The following is a 23493-nucleotide window of genomic DNA, read 5'->3' on the forward strand; positions in this document are numbered from 1 at the left end:
GTGTGGTTTGTTGATAACTGGGATTTGGAACTCAAACACAGAGAAAGCAGATGGTGTGTTGGCTGCTGCTGCCTTCACTGTGTGTTTGTTGAGTGTGTGAACAAACATTATGCTGCGTGCGGGGATGCGTCTGCGAGTGTGTCCTTATCTCAACTCGACTCCGGCCCCGAGTCAGTGGTCCCTGAAGGTACCTCTGCTCTCTGCGGTGAAGGTCTGGGCCAAGGCTTGACCTCATGTCCATCTGCTATCATAGTGACAGATGTGTCAGAAATTGGCTTCAGATCTGTGGCTGGACCTACAATCCCAAGTTAGTCTCTCTGACAGATTTGGGATGGCAGCAGGAACCACTGACTTCCATTTCCACTTGTTCTTTAAATCCTACAAATGTTTTCAAGTTCTCAGCTTCAGACGTCTGCTTGTTGTGTAACGTGTGAAGCAGAGTGTCTCTGAGGGAACATTCATTATCTGTGGAGAAAAATAAACACTTTGCCTTTTCGTTTACATTTTCACTTTTGAAACACTTTTGACAATTGAACCACACGTCTTTCTGAAGGTAAAAAAAATTATTTGACTCTGAATCAGTTTGTTTCTTTGGCAGCAATCACCCCCAGTTTAATACACACGTTGCCATTTCATACTTTCCTACTTCCATTTTGTACCAACAAGCAAACCCTTTCACACTGATATACTTGTATTTCAGTTCATTTCACTGCCTAGCTGGCCATTTCAGATGTCATAATGTCATAGTGGTAAAACTGTTAAATCACATTGTGTAATTGAATTTCATAGTTTATTATTTACTGAAAAAATTGTTTTACATGCCTTTTACATTTACTCTAATTTAGGCAAATAGGCTAGAATGAAATATGAACGATTAAGTCCTCTGATCAACCAGAATAACTCTAAGTGACTTCCTGCTGGTAGTAATAAGTAATAAAACCACTTTTCCTTTCAGTAGACCATGACTAACATATAGGAAATCATCATAGGTTAAATTATAGGTTGCAAAGGTTACAAAACATCCCCCTGGTGTTATGATGGATGATCTGTGCAGAGCCTCTCGTGATAGACCGGGAAAAGTCACGTACAAAACTGCAGGGATTCAACATGGTGACTCTTCACCATGTTGAATCTCTGGAGTTTTGGAGCTGGTCCACAAACAGAAACCTCTGTTTGAGGACCAGCTAATTTCAATTTACTGTCACTTGAACTTTGGCTGATTGTATAGTTTGAGGTTATAATTAAAGCACAGCTGATTTCCAGCAGATACACTAAGCAATGTTGTTGAATTATTGTTGTTTTGTGTTGTTACCCTTCACGACATGGTGAAGGGTAACATGATTGGGCTTGTGCTAACGGGTTAGCCTGGCCATTGCATTCTAATATAATTCTGCTCAGTACTTATCTCCCTACTGGGATTTCTTCCACTGAGCTCATCAGTTTCTCAGGATGCATTTCATCTTGGCCAATCAGTGAACAGAATGAGGAGGTTTGAATTGTGATGTTGAGATTCTGAGCTGTTTCAGAATTGTAGTCTGTCTATGGTTGTGTCTTTTTAATAGCAGCAGAGGAAGTGAATGACCACACTTCCAGATATTGTTAGCTAATATTAGCTTGCATCAGAGCAGAAGGGAAAAAACGATAATAATAACTTGAGTATTATACATCAAACTAAGCAGGATGTCTTCATAGAGGATATTTATGTGAATCGCTCTATGGCTCGCTCATGATTCCACTACTCATGCCTCTGAAAGTCTTTTCAGACCTTTCAGCTTCTGTCCCCATCACAGGTCTGCTGGTGTTCATAATGGTGTCCTAATTCTCTCTTGCTGCGTAACAGTTTCTGTCTGAATGTATGATCTAAACCGCATGAGAACATTTTAAAACAGTTAAAATCCAACCCATTCTTTGCAATAACCAGATAAATAAAAAGCTTAGCGTTTGAGTAACAATAACCAAAACATTTTTTTTCCAGATCTTGTTTGGAAACTTTACTCAAATCACAGTAATCCAAAGTGTTTGAAATAGGAAAACATAAAACCATCATTTACTTCTGCTCTTCCAGCAGTCATTTTCTCTTCTATAGCTTGTGAAACTCGGAACCATTTTCTTTGACAAGATTTTTTTTTTGTTGTTGCTTCTCACTCCGTTCCCCTGACAGCTGCAATTCTTGGCTGTTTGACAGATTTTCTTTCTACTGCATTTTTGCAGTCGGGATGTTTGGAGTTCGAAGTAGTTTTCAGTCATTGTGCATTTATTCTCTTTATGGCAGCAAAACGAGACCTTTCAGGCACTCCGGGACTAAATGCATAAAATTTCTGTGGTTTCATGTGTTAACATTGTATGTACACAAAGGAAAAAAAATGCCTGGCTATTTGGAGTTTCCAGAAAAAAAATCTCTCCTTTGGATATTTAACATTTTTAATAGCTTTTACAAATCAATTAGGACCTTTAAAATTAGGCATTTTTTGGCAAAACAAAAAACCCTTTCAATGTCAAAGTGAAATCTGGTTTCTACAAAATAATGACAATTAAATCCAAATTTGACACATAAAGTTGGTGATTACCTTAATATTCATCCCCTTTAAAGTGACTGACCTAATTCAACAGAGTCCCTGCCAATTGGTGCATACATGTCGTCTCACTGCAGTCAGGTGATCTCCATTCCTCTCATTGTGATTGTAGAATAAAGACATCTGGTTCTGGACGGTCCATTCTCTGGTTTTCAGTAACCATGGCTACCATTTCATGAAGACTAACCACTCCAACCAGTCAAAGAAAATGTTACTGAGAAGTACCAATCAGGGGATGGACACAAAAAATCCCTAAGGTCATGAACCTGGAGTTCAGTTATCATCAACAATAAATAAAAATGCAATGATAAAATGACAGCTATTTTCTTTTTTTGCTTACTATATTGTCCCCAACCCTAAATAATAATAACTCAAAGCAAAACAAATTAGGAGAGATGTTTTTTAACTCCCCACAAACAGAAACACTGATAACTATAACTAATGTCATATTTAACACTGAAGCTTATTGAGCTAAGGTCTGGTTTCCGTTGCTGAGTTCTGTTTGGATGAAAGTGGAAGTTCAGCTTGTGACTGAACAAGGATGTTATGATTCTATCTCCCAGGTGTGAGCAGCGACTGTGATTGGTTCTCCTTCTTGTGAGGAGAATATTGTATGGCCAGTTGACATGATGCCAAGACAAGATGGCTCCTCCTCCATGTGAAAACAGAACAGACCTCCGACAAACTAACACGGTTATATGGTGAAGTAGTGAAGCTCACTGCGTTACTGCATTCCCTGAGATATTTGTGGAGGCATTTTTGCCTTATCAGCCAACAATAAGACAAAGAAAATGCAAAATATTTCGAATGAGTCATACATCAGGTCTGGAGAAATTCATGTTAAATCCCAAAGGTCTGAGGAGCGCTACACTGCTTTGACAAATAACTAAATGTGTTTCTTTTCATTTATCTTTGGCTACTTGGTGGTTTTCTGCTCTCTCATGTTGAAATACATTTTTGTTTGTATTTCTTTTGGTTTTTATTGCATAAATATTCTCAGCAGCTCAGCTGTATTAATCTGTACCACTCAGACATATTGCACCCAAACAATTTGTGGAACATGCAGCAGTAATCTGTGGCCCCTTCAGACCCAGAGCCTCCAGACAGAACCATATTGTTCCATGTTGTACTGGAATTATTAGGTTGTCCTGCTGCTCAAAACTGGTATTGCTGGAGGATATTCATCATTTATTTTATTATTAGATTTATTAATCTTCCAAATATTTGAACAGCCATGCTTTCTTCTATATCTATGTGACCTTCATGGCAGTCTTGGGCAGTTGTTTTCCACTTGAGCAATTACCTAATAGTACGTATCTGAACTATGTTTCGATCATGTATGTCAGGCTGCATATGAATATTTGAACCACAGCCTGAAAAGTTACTGGTTTACAAAGAACCGGCACCTTTTTGAAGCCAGAGCTCACATCTATCATTTTGGAGCCTGAAACATTAATCTTTGATTTCACCACAAGCATCCAATGTAATGATGGCAAAAACCTTCATGCAGATGAACATGTGGCAGTCGATCATTGTTGTATTCAGCTGTTCATAAGCTCAACCAGAAGCATTTATCCATCTTTTACATTTTTCCAGACTGTTTGAGTTTTGGAAATGGAATAAACTTTATTCTGCCCTCTAAGTGCTGTGGATAAAACGGGTCTTAAGTGCAAAGCCTGCCTCAAATGCTCAAGCTGGTTAGAATGGCCACAGATTATGATGGATAAACTATTTTTTTTCCCACCTTTAGCACATTATACAATGAATACATGAGTTGATTGACAGCGCTAAGACCCTCCTCCTGGCTCTGATTGGTTGTTTTTGGTTGTGCTCTTATCAGACGGCAGTGGCAGCACAGGGAGGAGGTGGAAGGACTCGATCTTTTCACAGATTATCTGTCTCATATCGTACTGTCACAACATAATCATCATTTTACCAAATATGTAAAACATATTTGTTAAAGGACATAAATTATGAACATGACATTAATTGTTCACCCTCTTGTGTTTAATCAAACATCTCAAAGTTTTGGTGTTGAGCTAGTGGCTGAATCCACACTCTGCTGCCACACTGGAATTACAAAAGGCAAGATTTTCAAATCGGGGAACATTTCTCCAGTTGAAGCAATCAGAAGTCTTCATTCCTCTCTGAACGAGGGCCAGCAGGAGGAAATCCTGCAGAATGCCATCTTGCAACAAGGATGCGCCAAAGCCTCCGGTCCAGAACTGTTGAGCGCTCCATCAGCTCCTGGAGAATGAGATGCAATGAGTTCAGAGTCAGAGATAATACTCAGATTGGAATGAATGTTTTACAATTGACTGATTGTGTTGCCTCCACAAAAATGTCTGCACCTAACCTGTGTATGAAGCAAAGCATTGAAGAATGGGGCTGTTTTTTTTTTTTTTTTTACCAGGTTTCCTTTTTAGAAGTAAAGGCTTCTTGGGCTGCCAGCCCAAGCAGGTTGAGTTCATATGTTGTGCACAAGACAAAGAACATTCATAAAGCTGGATCAGGGTGTAATTAACAGAACACAACTATTGGCAACCCCTAGGCAACATAGCGCCTAATGTTTCTGTAAAGGCACCTTGGATGCCTTTACAGTTTGCTATAATCCATGAAGACATGTTGACAATCTGAAGGGCTGGTTTACATCAGGCCACCCTCTGTATCTGACCTGAGGGACTCAGCTGAATCCCTCCTCCCATATTCTTTTCTTCTCCCATTCAGCCACTTTACTTGAGGCTGCAGTTTGCTCAGTACACAGCAACCCAACAGGAGAAGGCATTCATCACTGTGTGGGATGTTTCCAATCATCCTGACATCATCCATTATATTGGTCTTTGATCATAATTACACTAATCATGGCCCCTCTATTAGCACTGTGTCTTATAAACAAGGAAGTGGGGGAAATTAGATTTGTGATTCAGAGTCTCTAAATCTGGGATATGTGATAAGAGCTTTGCAGGTGACTGACGTTTGTGCAAAAATGATGAGGAATCAGGGCACAAACTCCTAAGAGTTGGAGGTATAAAATAGCCAATTTAGATAAGATAAGATAAGATAAGATTTAGTTGTCATTGTCATCAACAGATTACAACGAGATTGAGATTTGCTCGACTCGAGTTAAGATGCAGGTTATGTGTATATACGTAATATACAAAGATAAAGAAATGAATAGAACAAAATGAGAAATAAACTTAGACATCAGAAGATGGTTGCAGCGCCTGGAGGTGTCGCAACAGAATTTACATTTATAACAAAGTGGTGTCAGAGCAGAAGTTCTTATGCCTTTATATTGTTATTTTTCAGCACTGTGTTCGAAATGTTAAATGTTTTTATTATTAGAGTGGTTGACCTACCCTGGTGCTCCAGAACTAATTTTACAAGTGTTTTGAAGTTTGTGATCTGTTAAAAGGTCACTCAGACTCCAATTACGAGCTCTCAACTTCAGCTCTTAGTAAGGAAGCGCATGAAGTGGAGCCAAAGTCCATGCAGGCGCCCTCACATGTCCGGTAACCACAGGCTGCAAACACACAGCCTGCCTCTCCTCAGCTTCAGTCGGGTTTCAGGGTGAGCTTTTCACAATTCAGCCATCAGAAATGAAGGAAGCCATCAGGAGTGGAAACTCCACTGCTGCATGACCTTATTATTGAAAAGACTGATATGGTGAGCATCATTAAAGCAGAAAATGGTAAGGTAAGGGAAAAAGAAAATAAAAATGTATCAGTTCTTACATTTCCTTTCATACTCATTTTGATGCAGGGAGCGTGAAAACAGGAAATAACAGGTTTTAAATGATACACAGTACATCCATTTCTGTATTTTATAGCTGTGAAATAGAATATTTAGAAAAAGATGCCTAACAGAAACAGAGAAACACAATCGGGTAAAAAAAAGGAGTTAATGGCAGCAGGTTATTGCAATCTGGAAAAGAAAGCATCAAAAATAAGTTGGAAATTTTTTTTTTTTACAGAAATGCAGAAATGGCTCCTTAACAACAACTAAACTAAATTTTCACCTTTTGGTTGGGAAACGTTTCATTTCAGTTTTTTGCAGAATGTCATATTCTGGAATTATTTTCTCGTGAGTGAATTTGTACAACTGAGAATTATTGTCATTATTGTACATTTCCACCAAAAAAGTATTTTAAGGTGATTTTCACACTATTTACAAGAAAAAACTGGGATATTCTTTGATTTTAAAAAGTTAGAAAATTGTGAGGGAAAAGTTAAAATTGTCCATGAATAAAGGCATTCTGTAATTAGAGGCGCATCAGAAAGCCTAGTGGACATCAGAGACGTCTTTGTGTAATTTTGTCTGTTAAATATAATGCACAAACTGTCACCACTGCTTCTTCCCAGTTTGCCATGAACTCACGTTTGGTCTCGAGGGGTTTTGTGAGATTTCTTGTATGATATCTGATTGTTGGAGAGTAAAATCTGTGTGTGTGTGTGTATGGTGTGTTACTCCTGCTGTCTGGCTCCACACCACATACTGCACGACCAAACCCGTTATGCCGTAGTGTTTTTAGCGTTGCGTGTGTGATCTCTGTGGTGAACCAGGCATTAGTTCTGCAGATACATGCTTGGATATATGAAGCTGTAGTAATGGAGCCAGCAGAGGAACTGCAGAATGAATAGGATAGAACAGGTGTATGTTAAGACTCCATTTCTGGCTGTACAGTACAGCACAGTGCCTCCGTAATGAATAATTGAACTAGCTTTCTGTTTACTTACTGATTACCTCACTCTCCAACATGTTGACTCCACTGATCTGAAACGGACATGCCATTTAAGTCAGAATTGATGGGATTATGCCTTTATTTTTTTATTATTTTTATTTTTTTATGTCAGCCACTCCTTATTGTTGTGTTCTGTCATTCCTACTGAGACCTCTTTCCTCTCTCCTTTGTGATAAGTTAAAGTTTTTTTTTTTGAGATGGCTGTCTGTTCTTCCTCTATTCATTCGACTGTGTTTGCCATCTCTTGCTATTCTAACCAACCATTTACTCCTCTATTGGTTCCAAACAATCCCAAAGTGGATGTGAAACGCATCACGTCCACTTTTCATCACAGTGCCAGGATTACTTTCACCCAGAAAAGCTCTCTTCCTCCTCTTTGTCCTCAACACAGTTGTTGGGAACAAAATATGAAAACGTGTGAGCAGCAGGAATCTGTGGTGTTGCAGGAAGAGCGTCTAGGCTGGGCAGCTGGAATGAAAAGAGAGGAACATCGTTGTGGAGAAGCTTCACCTCTTGCTTTGCACTTCAAACTAAGTACAGATCTAACTGTGTGGCACAGAGTGTAATCCTGTAGGAGTCTAAAGGCCAGCAGCAGCTGTTTCTGTTTGTTAATGGTAATTATATCACAAGCTCAGAATGAATGCCCTAAGGATTTATTGATGCTGTAGTGCATCATTATTAAAGACAGAGCTGGTGCTGAAGCTGCTGCCTGTGATCGGTGAAGTTGTCTTTTGTGATTTATCACGCTTCTTCACTGCGAGGAAGCGAGTGATCGATATTTTCACATGAATACCTATTCATTCTTCTGTCCTTCACACGCAATGTGAGCGATGGCTGCCGTGTTTTGTGCAGTTTTTATCCACAGGTTACGGGTTTTATTGGTGCTGATGTCAGGGTTCTGTCGGACCAGTCCACAACTTTCAGTTTGTGTTTAGTAGAATAATGTTTGCTGATCTTCCTCTACATTCAACAGATTCTGAAGGTAAGATTTCCTCGTCAGTACCTACAACGATGTTCTTGTGCTTTCTTTAGTTTTCAGCAGAACTTTGATGAATGTGACTCAATACACTCAGCTAGGTATGCTTCCACAATTACTTTATTTTATCCAGCGGTTCCCTTTATTATCATTTGTGATTTAGTTGGAATCATAAATGATGATTTGTTGAGTTTCCCTCAGCCTGTGTGCCCAACCAATCCAACCTTATTGCCATTTTTTTCTCTAATAGTTATGAGACCAGTCCAGTTGGCCGTGGTATGGGATGTGTCAGTGGAGGACACCGCTAACTAAAACCTTAGTTGTGCTCTAAAGTACTAATCATAAACATTAGCTCTGCTAAAGCTCTGTACAACACAGTAGTTTTCAGAAACTAATGCTAACATGCTAAATTCAATTTAAAATATATCTTTCCTTCAAAGACTACAACCCTTTAACTCAGTGGTTCCCAAAGATTTTCTGGGCCCCCTATGGATTACAATAAAATCCCCCCAAAAAGAAATAAAAAATCCACTGGGCACACACAACGTTCAACCAGACATAAACTTATACACATATTTTGTTTTCAAACTCCACTGAAGTTTATTTCACACTGCAGGTTGCAACAAAACAAACTACAAACCATCTTTACAGTGAAACACTTTTGTGTGACTGTTTTTTTTCTCATCCATACTGCTTCCCGCGCCCCCCCTGCAATGACTGTTTGGTTAATTAGTCTCTCTAAATTCTCCCTAGTTGTGAGTGTGTGTGTGTGTGTGTAATGGTTGCTTGTCCTGTCTGTCTCTGTGTTGCCCTGCGATGGACTAGTGACCTGTCCAGGGTGACCCTTGCCTGTAATGATCTTATATATCATGTTTTTGCTTTTGTCTTGTTCTCTGTGTTTTATTTTGTGTCTCTTGTGTGAATGTGAGAAGAGGAAACTTCAAAATAAGAGCATGAATGCAAACATTTAATTACTTGATAAATTCTTAACAGTCACTAACCAAAACTTGAACACAGATATTGAACTTTATTCACCTGAATGTTTACGAAGCAGTCAAGTAAATATCGCTTTAGAATTTATCAGGAAAAATGAATTTAATTAATACAATTTTATTTCAGAGCGGTGAGGTGGTTTTCTTCCTGGCTTTGGATCAGACCTTTAGCCTGGAGGCATTGCGTCTCACCACTGATCCCTTTTTGTGCCGTCCATGGACAGGATGTTATAGTCATGGAGAGAAGGGTGTTTGATTTGAGAACCTCAACAGCCCATCATGGGCATCTACAGGTACTGGTGTGCTTCACATCCAAGTGGGGACTGTGATGTGGTGAAGAAAGAATGAGGCTGAGAAGAGAAGTTCATGATTACCAATTTATCTGTGTTCTGCTTATGAGACATGGATATGGAGTGAAATACAAAGATCCTGGTTCAAACCTCTTCTGTATGGTGGCTAGGCTCACCCTTAGAGATAAAATGAGGATTTCCATCATCTGAACAAATGTAACAGTAGAGCTACTGCTCATCTGCATTAAAGGACTCAACTGAGGTACTCTGATCTAGATGGGAGGTCTGTGGGGGATGACGCACTGAGAGGACAAACTGGACAGTCCCAGGAAAACTGGATGGATGGATGGATGGATGGATGGATGGATGGATTTGCTGAAGAATATGACACTGAAATCTATCTTCCCTGATTTTCCTTGTCTAATCGCCATTTTGGATACCTAATAATACGGAATATAATTTCTTATTTTCATTGATGGAAATTAATGATTTTTTTTGTCGCTGTGCTGTGCTCTTGTCTGGTGATGCGGTTGTATCCTCTGGGATTGCTAAATAAAAGTAATGTGTTTTACAGAACACGCTTCTCAGGCAAACAGCCAATGATTTTCCGGCCTAAAACTCTGTCATGCAGCTCAGCTAGCTTGTAGAAAAATGACAAGTAGTGTAATTGCAGAATTGCTAATGGACAAAATCATTGCGTTCTGTTTGTTCACTTTGGTACAACCATTTCAGTGACCCAGTTCTAAGTCATCAGGGAGTCAGGAACAAAGCACTGCCTGCCACTGTCTACTCTTTATAAGTGCCATGGCATGGTGATGAAGATGTTTCCTTTAACATGGCGTCATCTCACTGGCCAGTGAACGTCCTCTTGGGAACAATAAAGATCATCTGATTCATTTTCCACATTGATCTAATTCTGTAATAATCAATCGAATACTGACTGACCGGGTCTCTCAGACTAATATATCAGTTTAATTGGCAGCATATGGACCAACATGCATTTCTGTTTCATATGAGTAGGAGATGTGTGTAGCAATATATTCATATGTCATATGGTCAGTTCATATAAATGAACCACTCAGAACCAGTCATAGGCTGCATTTGTTGGGATGTAAATTGACTGTCTTAAGGAAGTCAACATAGGAGTGACTCCCTTCACACTCTGAGATCACAGAGCTGCTGTGCAACCAATGGAAAGTTGTCATTGTTATCAACACAGTAGATCACCAAAACTAAATCCAACTACACTGAGATAGTTTATTGGAAAACTTTCTTGTAAATATTTGAACTGCATTATTTTTGCAGCACTTGATTACTAAGAAGATAAAAAGCTGGTTGCCATTAGAACTTATTCAGCTCCACTTGACAGAACTTGGTTTTCAGGGTTTCCATTCAGAATGATTACTTGGTATGAACGCACGGCTGTTATGTATCTACCTAGCAGGGTTCACAACAATGACTCTGTTACAAGAGGCATTCTGTCAAAATGCCTCTTGGAACTGAGCATATGCCAAGCTTTACGGAAACTGGCAAAACATATTTCAATGACGGGATGCAAGTCAAATTCTTTAATTCTATGAACTAATGACAACATGTCTCCGAGATTCCAAGCAAAAATTTAGTATTTGTTTGCAGAAAATGAGAAATGGTCAAAATAACGAAAAAGATGCAGTGCTTTCAGATTTCAAATAATGCAAAGAAAACAAGTTTATATTAGTTTAGAAACAACAATACTAATGTTTGAACTCAAGAAGAGTTCAAACATTACATTAACATTACACACATACACACACCCGCACCCCCCCCCCCCCACACACACACAAATATATACACTTATTACATTACTACTCTTAATTACTCCACACAATGCAGCGTTAGTAATACCCAAATACCCTCTTAATAGATGTAACTGTGTTTGTATGTCAAATAAAAGCAAACAAATGCTTGGCCTGCTTCCATCTATCTTCAAGAAATCTGTTTTAAACACAACAAATCATTTGAAATTGGAATAAAATCTTCACAAACAAACAGAAATACATCCTAACATGAAATGTGTGTAACGTTTATATTTAGAGCAGTCATGATAGTAATGATAAACAAAAACCTGAAAATGCATAACTCTGTATAGAGCTAAGGGAAACCTTCCCAAAGGTATCTGGCTTTGAAACAAAATGTCACATTTTCATCAGGTGTTTTTTTTAACTCTTCAAGACTGTCAGGTGTCCATAATTATGCTGCATAATTTCTGTTTTCTTATGGTTTACTGACTCTGTCTATGGTGATAGTTTTTCTTGGTTAACGTTCATCTTGATCAACCCACAGAAAACAGTGGATAGAAAGCTGCATTAGTATTTGCATCTATTCACAGATTTGCATGAAAATTGGGGTGAAATTTATGTGAAATGTAGATGACAGCTGGATGTGCCAGAGTATTTCAGAATGGGATGGTGCAACATCACATCAGTTTCAGCTAACCCTTCCAGGAGTCACTCTGTATTTGACGGTTTTTATCTGGAAGGAAACAGGCTTGACGTAATAATCTGGAATATTAATGATCCCTTCTCTCTGTTTTTAGAAGAGCCTGAGGAGGAAGGCTGTAGTTATAACCCATGTCATCAAATTATTATACAGGGATGTGAAAATCTATTTGGCCCTTAGAGATCTAAGTTTAATATCAGACAAATATTACCTGATTATAACACTAGCAGTCTTCAAATGACAGGTTAAATTGAAGACTAATCTTTTTTATTGGGAAAAATGTCAGTCAAACCAACCTGTTCATCTGTGACAAAGTCACCATCTTCTAAACCTGATAACTCATTGTCTTAACTGGTAAATGTTTTTTAATCGCTGTGAAGGAATTTGGCTGTGCTGTGATTTCAACTCAGTTACATTAATATGTTGTTGCAACATAAACGCCCTGATCTCACTGATCCGTGGGATTTGGGTGATTCCATCTTTGTCCAGACAGGATTAGCCTGGTAAATACCAGCTTCTTGTTCTCCACTTTGCTTTTGACCATCAACTACTGAGAAATGATTGCTTGCTGGAGACATGGACTCTGATTTTACCATATCGCTAACCTTTGACTGTGACTTATGCAGGGTGCCAGCTCAATCATGAAGGAAACTACAGTATGACGTTACGATATCTTTGTCCGCAATAAAATGTCTTTAATTTAATTGATTTTGACTTTAATTACTATTAATCATTAATATTCGGAGCCTGTGTGGCTTTGTTCACTTCCTCTGCTAACATTGTGAAACTACAGCCATAAATAGACTGCAATTCTAAAACTGCGCAGAAAATCAACGTTAGCATTCACCACCTCTTCTGTTCACTGATTGGCCAGGTTGCAATTGCAATTCTGAGTTGCTGGTGTGCTTTGGATCTTTGTCATGTTGTGTAACCCCAATGTACTTGACTGTTTTGTTTGATTTCATTAGTCCTGGTTTGGTTTTTGTCTGTGGTACTTTTATGTTAGACTGTGCAGTGAAATCACTTGAACACTTATTATTATTTTTTATTAAAACTGTCATTAAAACTTATTATAAAACTGTCTACAGTCAGTAGACAGTTTTATAATAAACTGCCTACTGCCAGTAGCTATTATCGTTGCTATATATATATCAATGATAATAGCTACTGGCTTGTTTCTTGATGCCAAACATAAGGAATAGAGGAACCTTTGGACTATCAGTATTGTTTTAGTCTTGAGGACAGACTTTCACCATACCTCTCTAGCTTATTTGAAAGGACTTTCTGAGATCTTTGAGAATTTACACCAGCTTGTTCACAATATCAAATAAAAACCCATTTCAAAGTATATTAGACTAGATTATTCTGTATTTAAAGCAGAATTATGTTTCAAATCTTATACTTTTAGTGTAAAATGGTTCAGTCCAGGTTTGAGGACTATAAGTATAGGTTTGTGAAGTAAAGCAGACTAGCTCAAAATAGTGAAAAATTAGATGGAATCGCCCTTTAGTCATTTCCATATTTGGTAGCTGAAATAGGAAGCTAGCTTCAGGCCTGTGTATTATTATATTATAGTTCTGCATATTATAATAACATAATTTTTATATAGTTCCCATGGACCTTAAACATCTAATGACTATGTGTAACTGTAGTCAAGCTTGGAGATGCTCTGATAGCCTTTAGCTAACATGCTTATCTATGATTTTCTGTCTATGTGTCCATATTCAGTGTGTCTCTATGTCACCATACAGCACAGTGAGTACTGGTCACCCTTTAAATAGACAAACTGACTGATTACAAGTGGAGTACTAGAGAATGTTGTTTTGTTGTTTTCACACAAGTCTTCCTGCTTTCACAGCCCACAGTCCAATGGTAACACTGCAGATTTCCATTGTCTTCTAATCCTCTGGTGGTCGGCCCAATCTCTTTGATGGTAGAAAGTCAGTAGACTGTGACTCTCCCATGTGATGCTGTGGAATCTTACAGGACACACAGTTTATGACTGGAAACTGATCCCACATTTGGGAAAGAAAGAGACTTTGTGCCAGAGTTTATAATCAGTCAATCAACTTGGGTCTGAACTTTTCTGGTCATAGATCAGCCTTTGAAATTATCTTTATTTTTGAATTTGCAAAAAGTATAAAGACTTTTTTGTCCAAGCCTGCTTCATTAGTTTATTTTTTAAGATGTTTATTTAAAGAAAACTTTTTCATTGATTAGTGCTTCAAGTCATTTCAGTGACCTTGGTGGGTTTTCGGTCAATTAACATAGTGGTATTTCATTCTGTGTTGTTCTTTTCGACATTAGTCTGAAGCATATTTAAAGTCACAAAGTAAAACTTTGTGTATACAGAAGTATACAGCAGACTTAAGACCATTTAAATTGTCTTCTTTATGAGCAGTGATTGGCAACTGTGATCTATCTCTCAGTAAAAAGGTCAGAGCTCTTTAAGTGTAGCTGGAGGCGGTGACCCCACCACATCCAGCAACCGAGGGAGTCAGTGAAAAGCTGGTACACAACATGTTGTTGCTACTTGGAAATGTAAGAAATCTGCATTGTGGGCAACTCCTGGTTGGATTGTTAGTTAGATTTGCCCTGCAGTGAAATAATAAATAAAAGTAGTGTATAGTTTTCATCGATGTCTTCAATTCCTGCTGCTGGGTAATATCAAGCCAAATAAGATGAGTAGTTGTGTTTTTCTCTTCACCACAGTGGTTGTTCATTAGGCAGTTTAAATGGAAATATAATAAAGAAGAAATCCATCCATCCATCCATCCATGCATCATGCACGCTTATTCCTAGTGGGGTCGCAAGGCGTGCTGGTGCCTATCTCCAGAGGTCAACGGGAGAGAGACGGGGTCACCATGGACAGATTATAAAGAAGAAATAAAAGATAAAGGAATTCTTTGGAAAAACTCTTGCACGTTTCAAGTTACACAGGGTGTCAGAATCAGAAACAACTTTATTGGCCAAGACAACAATATGGATATATGCATAAGTACACCTAATGTCTATGTTCTTTGAAGGCAGGTTATAATAGTGTTATAGTGTGGTATGCTTACGCAGGCTGTAAGTTGTTCATTGCGTGGATCAGAGAGACAGCCTGGGGGAACGAATGCTCTCCAGGGTGGCTGGGAATAATGCTCTGTAGCACCGGCCCCAAGATAGAAGTATAAACACTTTGCGCACAGCATGTGTGGAGTCTGCAGTGATATTTGTGGTCCATTTCCTGACCCTACAACTGTACAGAGCCTGGATGTCAACCATCCTGTAAGCAAGCCAAGGACAATTCCCTTTCTTCTGCTTTATTTCATTCTAGGCCTATTTGGTGCTTTTTGAAAAGAAAATTGATTTATGAAAACAGCATGAATAACAAATTTCAGTCTGGGTTCAATCAATATTATTGTACAGAAAAGATTTTTTTTTCCAAGTATAAACATTTTACCAACTTCTTTTTAACTCTTTAATTAGGCAAATGACCCATACTTGTGTAATAGATCTGACTGCTGCTTTAATACTGTGGAACATGAATTCTCCTGACATCTGAACAGCCTGGAGCAAATAGATAAACTGTATAATATCCTGTGGCTATAATGATCTGCTGTGCTTCAGGTCATAGTTTGCAAACAGGAAAGTCTTTGTCCAAAAAAATCTGTACATTTGTCAGTTTCTGTCCTACTGAGATGTGGGGGTCCTCAGGGGCCCATTATGGGCACTGCCCTGTTCTCACTCGCCTAAACTAACACATTTAGATGGAATCAAACCCACAACTTTCTGATGTCTTTCTGCAAACTTCTATGGTGAGCCACAGCCACCCCATTCTTTCAGAGCTGGAAAACATTCTGAATGGTGCCCACTCTCCTGCGGTTGGGAAGATATAAACTTTTACCCTTGAATTTAAAAAAAGTCTTGAGGATGATCAAGAATGAGAACCAGGAACTACTGGAGCACCAGCTGACTGAGACTGCCAACACCTTCATGCTTGACTGAATGTTGCAACAACCCTCATGGATAAACTAAGTGATTAATACAGAAGGTTTATGGTCAGATGGGCCAGAGATTAAGTCATTTGGTGAAAATGACAAGAAGTATGTTTGGAAGAGGCAAAGTGCGGCTTTAAACAAAGTAAAACTGGATCAACTGTAAAGCATTGTGAGCATAATCCTGATGGAAGGTTTAGCTTCCAGTGAATGCTATGTTGTTTCCTTCAGTGGTTCTTGCTGCAGCGCCACCACAGGCAAGGAGGGGAACAGGTTGCTCAAAACTTGTTTGTTTTGGCACAGTGCAGTTTGTCTAAAAGCAGACCACACCAGCTGAAAATGGAACAAATATTGACATTTGGGTTCTGAATTAGCCTTCAGACAGCCGTGACCTCTTGTTCAACCATCCAGTCTGTATGAGGAAAACAACTGATTTAAAATAAACTCCTGCAGAGAAGAGATGACACATGTCCAGCCAGAGTTATGCTAGATCAGTGGTGCCCAAAGTCGGTCCTCAAAGGCCGGCGTTGGCCCTTGAGGATCCTACATGTTTCAGTTCTCTCCCTGGTGGTACCAACAACCTTTTCAGCAGGTCAATGTTCTTCTTAGGCCTCTAATGAACCATCATTTGATCCAGGTGCGTAAAACCAGGAAGAGAACTAAAACATGCAGGATGTCGGCCCTCCAGGACCCACTTTGGGCACCCCTGCACTAGATGCTTGTTGGTTCATACAAAAAGTGTTTACATGAGGTACCACTTATTCACTCAGACTTTATTTGGGCTGTATGCATGTATTTGACCATGTGTAGGTTAAAATTCTAGCTGTAAACAAATCATCAAAGTTCTATGTCATATAGTTATCAAATAACTATATGACATTATAATGGAACAAGAATAGTTCATAGATGTATTTGAAAACCCCAAATTAATATGAAGTAAATTAGAATTTACTTCCATAATTCTAACCAGCACTGCAGATATTTGTAACCAGTTGCTTCCATAGGAAGCAGCAGAGTTAAAGCAGTTCTAATTATCATCCCAGCAAAGCTTGAACTGAGCAAAAGTGTCTCAATCAGAGTCTGGCTGCTGTGTGTGTGTGCGGGGGTGTGTGTGTGTGCGTGCTGGAAAGGCTCCCAGCTTGAAGTGTGTGACATGGACATCAGTGCTGTGTTTCCTTTACACCGCCGATAGAAATGAGTGAACGTTCTGCAGAAGTGTGACCATGTGCTGCTGCGGGGAGACGGGACCGCCTCTGGTCAGAGAGCGGCTCAGAGTCAAGCCGTCGGCGCTGAGGGTGTTCTACCGAGAGTCCACAAACTGAGCTGTGGTGGAGTGTCAGGATGCAGTGCTGCACAAAGGCTGTTTGTTCAACCTACAATGTTTTATGTGTGTGGTTAGTCTTTCATCAGCACACTCAGTATTCAATTTACATACTGTCTACTGATCCGGCACTGAATGTTAAGCTGTTTATGCTCCCTCAGCCACTTTATTCTGACACTGAGATGTGTGTGTGGAGGGGTGTGTGTGCGGGTGTGTGTCTTAGACAGATTGCTTTGCCCCCTCTGCCCCCTCCCCTGTGGTTGTGCAGTATTGTGTTCTGGTAATAATGATGGGTTCTGTGCTTCCTAGTCTCCCTCCCAGCAGGACAAGCACATAAAAGGGTCCTTCTCAGGGTAGTTGTGTGTGCGACGTCTCTGTGTTGTTATTTTGCCACTGCATGTGTGTGTTTGGGTGTGTAGGGGTGAACATTTCCGTGCGAGTGTAAGAACATCATTTTTGGCTGTGCATGCTGATTGTGCTTCATGCTGTGCGCGCGTCCAACCCATCAAGGTTCACATTGGTACTCTGGTTTTCTGTTTCTGCCTCCATTTCTTCTTCTCTTTCCTGCAGTACTTCTTTCTCTCTCTCCATCTATCTTTCTATTTCTCGATTTCTGCCTCCCAGATGACATTTCTTCACAGCCTCCAGACTGCCACATATCGAATCTTTAGAAGAAAGCCTCCTCATGTTTAATATTGCTAATAAAGGCAACCATATAGTAGGGAACAAACCATTCCAGATGGATGAACTCTGAATTCCATACAATATAAAATCTTTAAATAAATTTGGAGTCATTAATGTTTGACAAAATGTAAAATCCCAGATTGGAGAAGCCAAAAGGAGCCCTGAGCTTTGAGCCCTGACACGTGGCAGGCAGCAGCTGAGCTGTTCATGTGGAGCCAACGAGGTCAGAAGTCTTGGAAATGTTTCTCTGGTCCTTTTTTTACACTTATTAATGTACGGAAGCACATTTAGCTGCCAGAGATTGGAAATAAATTCAGGAGCCGTGTTTAAAACCTCTCAGCTGTCATGAAACACACCGGTGTCTTCATGGACCCATTCACTTACATACAAGCATTTTGCAGTTACAGGGATTAAATGAGAAAATGTTTTCTTTATAATGAAATTAAAAAAAACTTGTTATGGTGAGATTTATATCTCATTAAAATCAAAATATCTTCTCTTTTAAACAAGAAAGGTTGTAACAGTAAAACAGCAACAGGTCTTGGAATTTTTACGTCATCTAGAAGAAACAATGTGGGAAGAAGGAGCAAGGCCCCTTTAGGCATTTACAAGTCAGAAAGTATCAGAGGAGTAAATCTTTATATCTTGTTAAAACAAGTTTTGCATCTTGTTGTAACATAAAAATTTCTTGTAATAACAAGAAATAAAACTTATCTTGTTTTAAGTAGATTATTTCACTCTTCAATGAGTTTTACAACTTGTTTAATCTTGAAAGTTTTTCGGTAAATGAAGATACGGCTCCTGAATTCATTTTCCAGGTTAACAGGTCAAACCTTTTCTGCGGACAACCAAGCTAGGGCATAATTTAATTAATCAATTATAATTAATCCAATTTTAAAAAGCTATATACTGACAATATGAGCAACATTTTCAATTCAAAAAATATTTTGTTGTGAAATTACTGCATAAATAGACATATGAGCTCAACAACAACAATATTTATTGCTTTGATTCTGTTATTTGGATCATTCAACCATCAGATTAGATCAACATGTTGTTTTATCCACTCATATTTCCAGAGTTTCAGGAACTCCTGATCACTCAAGGAACTTCTTTAGAAATGTGGACTGTAGACGGTAATGTTAGCGTTAGCTGCTGCTACATGTTTAGCACTGAGATTCTATTTTAGGTTTGAATAGCTTTTCTGATAGGCTAACTCCTTTTAGCACATCTTGAAGACAAATATAGTAAACAGAAATGAACCCTCAGAGGGCCAAAAGAAGCAGCATTTTCATCTACTGCCATTGTTTGCATTTTTTTCTGATTTATGGGTGTACCAGGAAAAAACAATTGAAAAAAATTGAAATTGAAATTAACACATTAAAGTCTCTGCCTTAATATAATCTAACAGAATTTGAAGCAGGGCAGGGTAAATTGATTTAAAAATAAAATATTAATCAATTAACAAAATGTGATTGCTGTATATCAGGCAGCATTTTAAAGTTGTTTTTGGTCCCTTTGACATGTTGTCTGACTGTCCCACCAGGATACAAACACTTTGCACTCCATGGAAGACAAATGTTTGCCTTCAGACTACATTTACCTTCTCTCCCACAACATAATATGTTTCCCAGGCTTCACACATTTTGATCAATTTTTTAAAAGAAATATTAAGGGGTTCTAACACATATTTTGTTCATTTTCATTGGAGATTCTATCCATAAAAGGTTGTTTTTATTGTTTAACAGACAAACAAGCTTCTGTTATTTTAAATTTTAGATTTGAATAAACAGTTTTCCTCCATTTGCCATGGCTTGACATATTTTATTTATAAAAAGAAAAATTATTCAACCCTAAGTTATGATAAAAAAGGTTTTCCCTCTATTTTATTTTGATGTTTGCTTTTCATGCCACATTTTTAAAGCTTTGGAACGCGTGTAGAGGTAGTGCAAAACCTGCTTGCAATGTTTGCTTTAAGAGTGATGATGGAGAAATTTTCTTAGCTGCCCTCTGTCTTTTTACATCTACAGAAAGCAAATGATATTAGAATATTAGTACATGACTTGCACAAGGAGACCGAGGTGATGAGGTGTGTGGTATGTGTGAAACAGATGAATGGAGCAGAAGTCAGGTAGAAGAGAGGCTGAAGATACAGAGGTATGAAAATAAGAATGGAGTAAAGACAGAACAGCTGCATGTGAATGACAGACAGGTGGAGGAGTGAGGGGATGGAGGTGATGAGCTATGTCCATCCAAAACAACAGCCTGGAGGAGATGGTGAAGAGGAGGATGCTCTGTGAAGTTGAGGGTGAAGATGTGTGACAGGAGGCTAAGTGGGGGACTAAAACAAACATTTACATGATGGCTGTGATATCTGATGGTAAAAGGATGAACATGAAACTATCAGAAATGTTTGATGTTTGACTGCTGCTCCTAAGGTTAAATAGTTTTGCGCTAAGCTGGTGTTTACAACTGAGTCCTCTGCTTTTTTTTTCCCAATTGAATTAGGGTGGCTGGTGTCACTTTCACAGTTAACTACAAGAAGCAATTCATGTTGACACTGCTGACCTTCATCATCTTTAGGTCAGCATAGGGAAAGAGGAAGAATCCATCAATTACCAGCTGAGTGGCCCAGCCTTTGTAATCTCTACTAGCAGAGTAAACCTGGAAAGGCAAAAATAAAACACAGCCAGGGCTGCACAGTGGTGCAGTTGGTAGCACTGTTGCCTTGCAGCAAGATTTTCCTGGGTTCTAGAAACTTTCTGCATGGAGTTAGCATGTTCTCCCTGTGCATGCATGGGTTCTCTCTGGGTACTCTGGCTTCCTCCCACAGTCCAAAAACATGACTGTTAGGTTAATTGGTCTCTCAGAAAAAGAACTGTCCGTTCTTAATATTTTGAAATAAGAAAAAAATGCATTTTATGAACAGATTAACTGGTGTTTTAGACTACCTATTGCTGGCAGATCTATTCTGACTGAACCACTCCAACATATTTAGAGATGCACAATATGTTAGCACCAATGTCGGTATCAGATGATATTAGTCATTTTTTTTAACATCTCAGTTTTGGCCCAATGAATAAGAGTGGGCCGATATTAACACATAATATTTATTTCCATCTTGTTGGCATTTGTTTCTGGAGGAGGTCGGTCATATGGTATTTGTTTGATAGTGATGCAGCAAAGAATTGTGGGAGTTTAACAGAAGCAGAGAAGCAGTGGTGAAGTCAGCAGGGTGGTTGTTTTTTTAAGGTGTCAGAAGGGCAGTGAAATGTCACATATGAATAACGTCTGTAAATATCAGTTGTTGACCATAAGGATAATATCTGATATCAATATCGGCTCAAATGTTCCTGTCTGTTCATCCCTGCATCCATGACCTGCATGTTTGGGTTTGTTGCTCTTCTGGAAGCTGATCATCAACACCAGTCTCAGGTTTTAAGCCTCTAGCTGTCTTCCTTCCAGGATTGTCCTCTGAAGTTCAACATCGCCACATCATACAGTGATGACAGTGTGTCCATGGAGATGCACTGTGAGTTTTCCCCTCCATGTTGATTAAAAAGTCCCATTTAGGGCAGCTCAAGTTTTTTCATGTTTGCTGTGTCCACTTCATGGTATGTGACAAACTGCAAACAGGACCTCCGGTGTCCGACTTCCAACATCGACTTTCTTACTGTTATATAGTAAAAGGTTAGATGTCATGTTGTTTGTTTGTCACACAGCATCACACTGAATGTGAGTTTGATGGCTCTACCTTTGCAAGGCCTTGTTGTTGATATTTACCGCTCCATTTTTCAATTACTAATGTAATCTTTTCCTTTTTTTCTGTTTCTCAGGTGTGACACTCTCCACATCCCAGATATTCCCCTTCCCAGCTCCTGTGACCGACTGCGTTGAAGCTCACCGTGTGTGCTCCACTGAGCCGCAGTGCGAGGCGCTCTACCGAGGCTTGGAGCTGTGCGCGGTCGATGCGGCAGTCGCACCGCTAGGGGAACAAGAAGCATCTGAGTGCCTGGAGAGACAGGACGCCCTGTTGGCCAAACACCCGTCACTTCTGGCCTGCAAGTGCCAGCGTGGCTTCAGGAAGGAGGAGCGGTGCCTCCGCATATACTGGAGGGTTCGCCTCCTGCCAGGTAAGCTAGGTCCCTGCTGGGGCTGCAGTGAGTTAGGACACAGAATAATAATAATATTTATAAATATAATTTTATTTGGAAGGGACAATATACAGTTCAAACAGAAATGTCACCATTTGGTTCACTGTACCAGATTGTAGCATAGGATAATTTGCATCTGTGTTCATTATTAGCAAACATTTTTACACACAAATAAATTAGGAAGAGTAATTTAGCTAATACATATTTGTTTCATCAATGACAACAAAGTAAAAGGTTACCCAAATCAATCAGTTAAAAAAATACTTTATTGATCCCACAGGGAAATTAAAGAATCAACCAGTCTAAGAGTGTTTTCAGGTCAGTAAAACAGATTCTTAAATAAATGTACAGAGTGAACTGAAGACTACTGTATAATATGAAAGAGCAGTAGCAGAATATTCTCTGCTTCTTACAGAGAATATTCTGCATCTTCTTCTGCTTCTCATGGAGTAACATTGAAAGCTAATATTAGCAGACTAATTAGCCAGACCCGGTTATCTAGACAACTTTGCTTTCAAAAGAGCATTACCTTTCTCTCAGTAATTGGCAGATTTTAGTTCCCAATCCAGAACTTTCTAAGGAGCCAGCTGTGTTTCTGTCTCTCAAAAAAAGCGTGAGCCGAAGCAGGAGAGGAATCTGTTCCAGAACTTTCTCCGATATTTTATCAAAAGGACTCCAAGCTGGAGGAGCGGTAACACAAACAAGTAAATGGTTTTTAAGCTATAACCTTTTGAAGCCGCCAAGGCTCCTGTGATGGACATGTGACCTGTCCAGGGTGACCCCGCCTCTCGACTGTTGACCGCTAGAGATAGGCACCAGCACCCCTCACTACCCTAGTAGGGATAAGGCTGTAGGATGGATGGATGGATGGATGGATGGATGGATGGATGGATCCAGCTCCCCTGTGTTGGCCTGAGAAGGCTGACATTCTCAAATTCTCCCTCCCCGAAAGAAAAACATGCTAACTTGTCTTCAAACATTGGACCGTAGTAGTGCTTGGTGTTCAGGAAAGGTAAGCACATTGTCCCAACCAGCCACAGAGGATCCACCTCTTATGTACAGCTGTGACAGGAACATCAAATCCACATTGATCCAAACAAAGAAAATAATTTCATCAGATAATGTTTCCCTGGATCTGTTCAGCGGCTGGCTGTGCATCACTGATCTAGGGAAGACATGACACCAGGATACTATGAAAACAATATAAGTTAAGGCTTTGGTGTTGTTCTGCTCAGAATCATTGGTTTCTGTCATTCATGTGGATGACATCTTGACACTGTTTAATCTTTATATTTCCTTAAACC

The 23493-nt window shown here is 39.3% G+C and overlaps 1 protein-coding gene across 3 annotated transcripts in view; it reads left to right on the forward strand.

The window, feature by feature from the left end:
* gfra3 (GDNF family receptor alpha 3) overlaps nucleotides 1–23493 on the forward strand; it is a 56231-nt gene that overhangs the window by 4909 nt on the left and 27829 nt on the right. For all 3 annotated transcript variants that reach the window (XM_028032158.1, XM_028032160.1, XM_028032159.1), the window contains one exon: nucleotides 21872–22168. In XM_028032158.1, coding sequence (XP_027887959.1) covers nucleotides 21872–22168 — 297 coding nt within the window. The remainder of the gene's footprint in view (nucleotides 1–21871; nucleotides 22169–23493) is intronic.

Source organism: Xiphophorus couchianus, chromosome 11, assembly GCF_001444195.1.
Source record: "Xiphophorus couchianus chromosome 11, X_couchianus-1.0, whole genome shotgun sequence".
Taxonomy (NCBI): domain Eukaryota; kingdom Metazoa; phylum Chordata; class Actinopteri; order Cyprinodontiformes; family Poeciliidae; genus Xiphophorus; species Xiphophorus couchianus.